The following is a 9,372-nucleotide window of genomic DNA, read 5'->3' as shown; positions in this document are numbered from 1 at the left end:
TCGTGTAACAACGGAGGACCAGACGCATCTGGGGGCGAAGAAGCTTAACGTACAGACACCAGGTCCCCACGGACGCAGCAGAGCAGGCATATAGTAGAAGGGCACGAAGCCCGGTAAGCTGTGTCATGGACCACGCAAGCGCCGATAACCTAACAAAATGCATATGCCTGACCAAACTCGAAAACCGCGCCGCGGTCAGTCCGTTGACTCGTTAGAAACACTGTGTAAGGGGAATCGAACCCCTAAGATACTCCCACCAAACAGACCTCGTTCACCGCAGAGGCAAAGTGGCGTGCGGGGCATGGTAACCAGTTGAACATTGAGGAGAGCTGGCCGGACCAGGGTTAGTGAATTGCACGACAGCGGACCGAAGGGCGGAGGGCATTGGCAGCCAAAGAGATGTCGGGGCGGAATGAAGGAACTGAGGGAATCGACAGAATGAGTGGGTGACGCGCGGCGAACCCTACCACGCAGCAGGCTGGATAAAAACTGATCCCCTGCATTTAAGTGTTGCTACGCTGGCATGTTGACCCCGTATTCGGTGCGGGCATGCCTTGTGGTGATGGAGGGGAGCGGACGGGGGGCGCTAGAAAAGAAAAAGGAAGGAGCGTGGTGGAAATGGAGTCGCACTCGCCCCTACATGGCAACATCAGAGTCGCCAGCAGCGGGCAGCACGGGGCGCTCGAGAGAAGAGGTCGGAGCGGGGCCAGCGTTCCGGAAAGCGGTGTGTTTGGGGCACTGGTCGGAGTCGGCGTGGTGGAGACCACGGCAGTTCATGCAGCACGCGTGAGCGCAAGGGTCTGAGGTGGCGCGATTCTCCTTCGCGCACATGGCGCACCGAGCGCGGTGCACCGATTCGAGATGGCGGCCGGCGCACACACAGCACCGGGGTGGCTTCATACAGCCTGCAGAGAGGTGGCCGAGGCCCCAGCACCTCGTACACTGCCGGAGGTGCGGCTTATCACGCCAGCGCGATGTGGTGACGGGTGTGCCAAAGGCGAAGAGGGGAGTCCGGAGGAGGGCCGTGAGGATGGAGCCATCTGGGTCTTCGAATCCGAGGACCACGGACGAGTGAGCACCGTCGATTTGCTCAGGTCGGCGTGCCCAGCACGGAGGTTGGGTGATACGGAGGCGTGCAAGCGCGGGGTTCTTCAGGAACTCGGTCGACAAAGTCGACTCCAGGTGGACAGCGCCACCTGGGGCTGCCCGTGTACTGACATTGCCAATGAGGACCCTGGACCACTTGAAATCCCTGGAGATGCGGTGATCCGGGTTGAGCCTGAGGGCAGTACGGACACCTGTACCTGGCAGGGTGATTCATCATCCCCTGCCCTCACAGCCAACACTGTATTATATCACTTCCTATAGTTGTAGCATGGTGATCATGCATCGTTTCGCTCTGATCATAGCATCTCATGATGCATCGTGCACTCTGTATTGCAGCTGCTCACGCCGGCCTCCTCCTTCACGTCATGATGCATCACATGGCCCTTGCATGTGATTGAACAATCCATGCGCCGGCCTCCCTCCGTGATTCGGCGTGCCCCGATCATCACGAAGCCTCGCGCTCCACCATCATCCCCACATGGAGCCCCGTGCTTCCACCATCATCCTCGCATGGAGCCCCGCCCTTCTGTCATCATCCCCGCTCTTCCCATATAGGGTTTCTTTTCCTGCCCCCGCTAGTCAGCGCCTCCGACTACTTCACAACTCGGCTGCCTCCATCATCCCGTTCTTCCATAATCGGTATCTCTATGCGCTTTCACGCCCTTCGTTCTGTTCTTCCATTTTTATGCGCTCTCATGCCAGGCCCATCCTGTACGAAATCTTGCGTCTGATAATCTGGGCATGCCAATTTCCGTATGTTTTGGCAATTGCTTCGCCGTCTCATCCCTCCCGCTCTGGGACAGCTGGCCACGCAGGACTCGCTATGCCGTGGACTAAAGCATTGAGCATGCATTGCTACTTGCCAGTGGTAAGTAATGACTTCTTCCCACCCTCTCTGCGCCACTCACCGCCTCTGCACTGCACAGCGAGGATGATGCATCGAGCCTCAGCATCGCTCGATGCATCATTCTCTCTGCGCCACTCGTCGCCTCTGCACTGCACAGTGAGGACGATGCATCGAGCCTCAGCATCGCTCGATGCATCGTCCTCTCTGCGCCACTCGTCGCCTCTGCTCCGCACAGCGAGGACGATGCATTGAGCCTCAGCGTCGCTCGATGCATCGTCCTCTCTGTGCCACTCGTCGCCTCTGCTCTGCACAGCGAGGACGATGCATCGAGCCTTAGCATCTCGATGTATCATCCTTAGCATCTCCATGCATCATCCTTGCTGTGATCCTTCCTGCCCTCTCTGCGCCACTTGCCATCTCTGCGCCGCACAGTGAGGACGATGCATCGAGACGCTGAGGCTCGATGCATCGGCCTCTCTGTGCCACTTGCTGCTTCTGCTCCGTACAGCGAGAATAATGCATCAAGCTTTAGCGTCGCTCGATGCATCATCCTCGCTGTGATCCTTCCCGCCCTCCCTGCGCCACTCTCCGCCTCTGCGCCGCATAGCGAGGATGATGCATCATCCTACCTGTGGCGCTTTTCGGCACCCTCCTCTGTATTGAACAGCTAGGACGATGCATCGAGCTGCTAAGGCTCGATGCATCGTCCTACTTGAGATTCCTTTTGCCTCCTTTGTGTTGCATAGCTAGGACGATGCATCGAGATGCTGAGGCTCGATGCATCATCCTAACTGCAAAGATTGTTGTCCATTATCATCCCCTCCGCGCCATTCGCCACCTCTGCACCGAACAGTAAGGATGGTTCACCAAGGTCTTAGTACCTTGATGCATCATTCTGCACATCGCGCAGTGGCGACGATGCATCAATCCTGGCCACGTAGTATAACAGCCTGCCACGCCTTTCAATGTAACTTTACTATACACAAGTTGGGAATATAATATATCGCGCATTTCATTATATACAAGTGCAAGAACAGTGTGTGGCAACATATCAAGGGCCGTAAGTGTCCATATCCTTGGCAGCACATAGATCGAACTTCAGCCAGCGAGAAACATATCTCCAAGTCTTCTGGCAGAGCTTGCCCATTGAGGTACGTAGCTCTGCTTGACGGAAAGCATATGCGGCCATACCCTCTCGAAGTTCATCTGAGACGACGGACTTCCTCCCTATCTGGTCCAGCCACCAACCAGCACGATAAGTGTGATACTGCACAATGCGCCGCATCTCTTCTTCCAGCAACTGGCATTCTTCAGACCATCGGTGTGCATGCGCGCGTGCTTTACACCACTCAACGTGTAGCGCTATGAGTAGTGATTAGCATAGCACTCATGGTGGGTGTGCAATTACACTCACCCTCTTGAACTCCCTCATTCTCACTGCTGCTATCGACCGAGCCAATGCCGGGCGTTCGCCAAATCCACGACAAAGTGCGTCGGCCCTCGGTCTTCATTAAGAGGCCTTCAGACATGCCTCGAACGTCTTCATCATCAAGCTGACGCAGTTCACGCTGCCACATCTGATCTCCAAAAACATTACTGAGGGCCTCTAGTGCATCGCGAGCTTTTCTGTAATGCTTAGCGTCCGTATTGACTTTGTTTTGCACGTTATCGATGACTCCACGTGCACGCGTATTGGGACGTTGACCATGCACAAAACGATCCTTCACTTGATACAGGTGGCTTCGCAGACGTAGATGTCGACGTAGACTTTCCAGCGCATCGTGTGCTTGTGCCCGCCGCAGACGGTGCTCGCAAGCTGCAAGCAAAGGATCACATTGAACCGTGCTGATGATCTCTGACGGAAGGAATAGTCTTGCATCGGGGACGACATTTGACGCACTGTTAGTGTTCCGCAAGCGCAAGGCAGCGACCGCCGGCATGTACAAATGCTGGACTTCTACCCATGCATCATAACGATGCTGGAGTGCAATCCGACGCTCGAGCACCTTTGCACGCTGAAGGTCCGTGGAATGTGAGCCCAGTTGTTTTGTATCCTCATGCAGTCGACGTCTGCAAATGGACAATTGGTGAATGCAACAAAGAACTTGAGTGATACTCACTGAAGTTCTTTGAGCTCCAAGCCAGTCATGATCATCAGGCTCGGCGAGATCTTGTCATGAAGCACAAAGCTCTCACCATCTCGAAGCCGCGCAGCATCTTCATCCACTAGTTGGAGGCGTACGGTCGCCTGTGTGACAACTTCCAACAATACATGAGCTGTTAGCATTGAAGTATCCATAGACATGATTACAAGTACCCCTCGTACTTACCGCTTCGTGTAATCTTAAAAGGATTGGGCTTTGAGGGATCTTTCTCCCATGCTTCGATAGCCTCAGTCCACTCTGCTATGCGATCGGCAGGAAGGGCGGTACAGAGCTCTTTGAAGGCAGCGACGTGGGTGTTGCGCTCTTCGAGAGCATTTTTCATCTTGATGAGCATGGTCTCCGCTGTAAAAATGGCTCAGATAGTGCTGATAACATGCAAGTAACTATGACTCACCCATGCGAGTAACTTTGTCCCAGTTGTATGCTCCAAAAATATCGTCCAGCAAATCTCGACGTGAACCGGGGCCCATCTCTTTCGTGCTGGAAGCAAACAGATTGACGGCGGCCCAGCCTCGTTCGACGGCCTCACCATCTGTGCGTCCTACTTGTGGTGAGATATTGAATGAGTACTTGAGGTGACATGATTCCTGATGTGCGGGTAGATGGAATTTAGGAATGAGGAAGGAGATCATGCGATTGTCGAAATTGAAGTGGTGTTTGTACAGCGCCATGCGTTCCCACAAATGTATTGACCACTGACACGCAATATCGTATGATACGACAATGAAGTTCGGAGTGTTTTGTCGCATGCTGCTGAGAAAAAGATAATCCATGTTGACGTACCTGAGAAATATTAGATCAATGCAATGGACTCTATCGCATGTGAAACGCACCGCTCTCCCTTCTGCAAGTCCCCGACGGAACACGGCCGCTTCATATCATGGCGAGTACATTCGACCGTTCCCACTCCACTCGCAGCCGTACCTTGAGAGCCCTTCAAATTGGCGAGCTTCACTGCGTCGTGATTGTTGCATGTACTGATCTCCTCCTTGATGACCTTGCCGTACGTCTTGATATGTGTCTTGTACTGGTTTTCCTCAACGAAGAAAGCGATTCCTTCGTTGAGCCCTGGGTCGGCAGCATCAGACGAGACCTGCTTTCTCTTGAGCCGAAAATTCGCGTCCATGCCGAGGAATAGCTGATACAGCCACCTTTCTCATTTACCGTCATTCATGCATGATGGAATGACCGTGAAAGAATGTACCTCTGCTTTGGTGGAGCTTCCTTCCAATCTTCAGGGAGATTTTTTCCAGGATGAGGACACGCCGGACATTCCACGGCACAACTGCCGGGTACAGTGCCTGCTACTCCGCTTGGGTCATGTCCACGGCCAAACCGCTTGAGCATCTTAAGGTGGCGCCACTGGCGTACCATGCGCATCAGCTCAGGGTATCGATCCTGCATTGCAATGTGAGTTCAGGATTCTATGCACAAGATGAGAAGGTAGACACCTTGGGTGTATCGAGACCAGTATTATCAGTGCGTCGCTCTAGCATAGAATAGAATCGGAAGCCAGATATGTTTGCCTGCGTTGATAGGAGGTGGAAGTGCTCGAGTAGCCGGAAGGTTGCGGCCGTCTTTGGGTTGTCGCTTGTAGCAGGGAACAGCTGAGCACGCAGAAGTTGAATGTCATGAGGTTGAGCCATCTCGCAGTTACAGAAGTCAAGCCCGACGCGGTGGATGCCAGATATATCTAAGATGACAAAATCATTGCCCCAGGCATGCTCGGGATTGTGACAGCATATGCCGGGTGGGTGTCCAACCTAAATGCGAAGGCCAGCCTCCTTGAGAGTCTTGCGCTGGAAGTGTGTTCTTACCCAGACCTGCAAGCCAGACTATCAGTACATGTTGCAATCAAATAGTTCTGATGTACTTACCTTCAAGTGGTGATAAGGGTTCTGCGTGTGCATGGCGACGATGCATTCTTGACAGTAGAGCCTGAGATCATCGCAGTCGATGCAACGAATCTCAGCTGGGGTGACTTGACAGCGCGGACATTTCTCATCCGTGAATCCACAGCGGCCTTCATGACGTAATAGCTCAGCAAGCCATTCGTCGCGATGGGGTATCCATTCATGGAGAGGATGATCCTATGAGAATACTCTCAGCACACATTCAGATAAGAGTAATACTTAGCACTCACACCTGCAGTACGTCACCGCCGTTTTAAGCCCTCATCCATGTCAGGAAGCTCGTGAATGTAGTCCACATTGATATGGTCTAGATCAGAATTGTCCCATGTAGATTCTTGATTGGGGATGCCCTCCGATTCGGGTAGAGATGATGTGGTTGTATCGTTGACATTGGTCAGAGATGTACTTGACGCCGTAGCTGTGGAATAAATCGTCGCAATGAACGAAGTCTGGGCTGAAAGCCCGTGATCACCAGTGTAGAGGTCGGTATGCCTGCTAAGAGTATGAGGAGGAAGACGAGGCCGCGATACTCGATTTTCATTGTCTGAATCATCATGGAACTGAAAGTCGCGGCCATGTTGACGGTGCCGTCGCTTTGATGTAGACATCTCCGCAACGAGGCCTCTAATGGGGAGAAAAGCTGTTCAGAGGGTGATCATCAAAATCCAAACATACCGACCATGGTATAAACCGGCACGAACATTTTATGTGAAGAATGAAGCCTGTACACACTTGAAAGGCATGCGCAACTCTACGAGCATTATAGAATATTTAACTAAATTGACAATGATACTGAAAAGAAAGCAGACGCACCCGACGAGCCTCTCATTATTCCATATCAGCAATCTTGTCTATCTTCGCTCGAATGCCGAAGGGGATAGTCCTGCACAGGGAATTTTTGACGCGTCAAGAAACACGTCAGCAGGAACGCATCAGCAGGAACGCGTCAGCACGAGCGCACAAGGCAGAAAAGCACGTGGTCGACGCGTCGCACATCCAGCCAATCAAAATTTCCTCCAATAAAGCAGACAAAATATTGGACGTGCACGTCCAGGGAAGAAAGCATGTGCGTCGCGCATCCAGCCAATCAAAATAGAGATATAACCAGATGACGCGCGCATCTAGGGAAGAAAACACATGCATGACGCGTCGCGCGATCAGCCATACAGCAGAATTGAACTCTAAAGATACTGAAATTAAGGTTAAGGACGCATGCCTCCAGGAAAGGTAGCATGTGATCGACGCGTTGCCTGTCCAGCCAATCAGCATCGTAATATAGACCATACTGAAATCAACGGCCAGTCCCTCATGAAGTCGTCGTAGCAAGGAAAGTGACTGTATAGTAATCAAAAAATGTAAATAGTCTATCTGAAGCAGTAGCCCTTATGTGGCTTACACTAAGGTGTGAAGAAATTGAGAAGAGCATTGAAGGGCAACACATTCTGCTTACATCCAGCAAAGCGCCAGTACGCGTTAGTGACTATTGCTCGACTTTATCGCTTTCACGCGCTTAGCTACCACTCATTGAATCTCGTCTGCTGCCTTGCCTATGTCAATCTTCAGCCCGACAATAATTCTGTCTATCTATCGACGTGCATTCATACATTGCCACGGCAATTGGCCTGCTCTCCATGCTCTTTCTATCTCCTCTGAACCGGCGATCCCAATCTGTTGCTCTACCTTCAAGCAACATAGAATCTTTGCACTCCACTCTATGCCGACGCTATGAGCGACATCTGCCAGTAAACTGCCATGTCGATCTTCTTCGCCTGCTCTACGCTGCCATGCCTCGAGCCTTTGTACGATCTCGTCATTCATCTCCACCAACAAGGCTTCCTTCTCGCTCTCGTCTGACCATCGTTCCAACCTCATCCACCCTGCCTCTATTAAGCGTTCAAGATTTGCTATATGAAGTCCTGACGCCAACTCGTCCTCGTCATATTGATCGTCGTCGAAGAGTTCGTCAGCCTCGGGAATCTTCTTTAACTCGTCTGGAATTTGCAGAGCAAATGGCTGCGTCCATATGCCCAGATCATACGAATGTTGAAGAGGACTGCCAACTTGGAACGCGCGACGTGCTAGGGTGATTATTTCGGATGGTAGTCCATGGATGGTATGATGGAAAGGGCTGGGATATAATCCGGTACGAGCACTATATGTTTTTTTGTTCTGTATTGCACGCCTTGCACGACCTCTATCAATGGATATGTATGTTTATAAGTTCATCACAATATTTCCTGCTGCACCTACCTTGCTGACTGCGTGTATTTCTTTTGTTGCTCACGCTTTGCCGCGAGTCTCTCACCTAGCGTTCGGTACTTTGCACGACGGCCCATGGCAAGTCCAAGAGAGTTGCAAAATGCCAAACTAGGGTTCGTTCTGATGGTTCCACTTCAATCCTGACAGGTAAGGAATGCTTTTACTCTAAATGAGATTGCTGCTGAACAAGAAGCTAACGTATATACATGTAATGCGATGAACACTAGCGACGATTCCCAACGGCAGCATTACATCCTCAAGTAATTCAGATGAAGATGATGATGACATGCCCATTCGCAGAAGCCTCTATGAAGGCATTGAGGGCGGCATTGAATGTGGGATACCTCTGAAAGAGTGATCCCGGCACGTTGGTGACGAGAGGGGAGGTGTTTGGCCTTGCATATGCATACATGGTAAGGTAAGAATAGTTGCATACTATGCCGAGATTGACTCACCATCCAGCAAAGACCCCGACAGCACGGCCACGCACGATACAGTACCAGCGCGTCGAAGGCGGCTGCTCGACAGCTGCGATGGGCCCGGCCTCATCACGGTTGCGCTCAGGCCGCTCCTCAGCATCGACGTAATGAAAGTCACCATACTCGGCCTCATGGGCACATGCATTGCTGCTGCTCGACTCTCCTGCCACCTGGACAGAAGCATCACGTATGGTAGAGGTCGATGTGTTAGAAGAGACAGTGTTGATACTGGAGGATCGGTCACGGTCACGGAGTGCTGAAGGTACATTGCCGCTGACGTACTCATGCTCTGAAAGAATAGCAGGCTGAGATCCACGGGAAAGGACTCTCCAGAGGCAACATGATCATCGACTCACCATGTTGGCGGCGCATGTTGCGTTCAGCTGCATCGCATGTGTGAGCATTTCTCAAGGTCATCACAGAGGATGAAACTCACCGGCGCGCTGTTCAGCGACAAGACGTAGCGCCGCCATCATCATCTCCAATGAGACCATGGTATCATCATTGCTGTCATGCCTCGGATTCTCTTGCTCAACGCAATCCTTGCCATTGTGGTTATCGTTTGACTTCGACATTGCTGGGAGCAGGCAAACGAGGATACA

General features: G+C 52.0%; 3 protein-coding genes across 3 annotated transcripts; all 3 read right to left on the bottom strand.

Moving 5' to 3' along the window:
* Positions 1-3,005: 3,005 nt before the first annotated feature.
* On the bottom strand, positions 3,006-6,029 carry LAESUDRAFT_754696 (uncharacterized protein; the record flags this gene model as incomplete). The annotated part of the gene is made up of 10 exons (XM_040911925.1): positions 3,006-3,316; positions 3,369-4,024; positions 4,075-4,213; positions 4,285-4,461; positions 4,514-4,902; positions 4,953-5,270; positions 5,324-5,517; positions 5,571-5,882; positions 5,937-5,942; positions 5,997-6,029. The coding sequence occupies 10 exons, from the start codon at positions 6,027-6,029 to the stop codon at positions 3,006-3,008; spliced, it is 2,535 nt and encodes an 844-aa protein (XP_040769850.1).
* A 1,524-nt stretch (positions 6,030-7,553) lies between these two features.
* On the bottom strand, positions 7,554-8,368 carry LAESUDRAFT_754695 (uncharacterized protein; the record flags this gene model as incomplete). Its single annotated transcript, XM_040911924.1, has 3 exons — positions 7,554-7,579; positions 7,637-8,226; positions 8,283-8,368. The coding sequence occupies 3 exons, from the start codon at positions 8,366-8,368 to the stop codon at positions 7,554-7,556; spliced, it is 702 nt and encodes a 233-aa protein (XP_040769849.1).
* Positions 8,369-8,556: 188 nt separating this feature from the next.
* Positions 8,557-9,345, bottom strand: LAESUDRAFT_710641 (uncharacterized protein; the record flags this gene model as incomplete). The annotated part of the gene is made up of 4 exons (XM_040906781.1): positions 8,557-8,686; positions 8,747-9,059; positions 9,127-9,153; positions 9,207-9,345. The coding sequence occupies 4 exons, from the start codon at positions 9,343-9,345 to the stop codon at positions 8,557-8,559; spliced, it is 609 nt and encodes a 202-aa protein (XP_040769848.1).
* Positions 9,346-9,372: the final 27 nt, after the last annotated feature.

Source organism: Laetiporus sulphureus (assembly GCF_001632365.1).
Source record: "Laetiporus sulphureus 93-53 unplaced genomic scaffold LAESUscaffold_2, whole genome shotgun sequence".
Classification (NCBI taxonomy): Eukaryota; Fungi; Basidiomycota; class Agaricomycetes; order Polyporales; family Laetiporaceae; genus Laetiporus; species Laetiporus sulphureus.
This window is presented reverse-complemented; position numbering and strand designations above follow the sequence as displayed.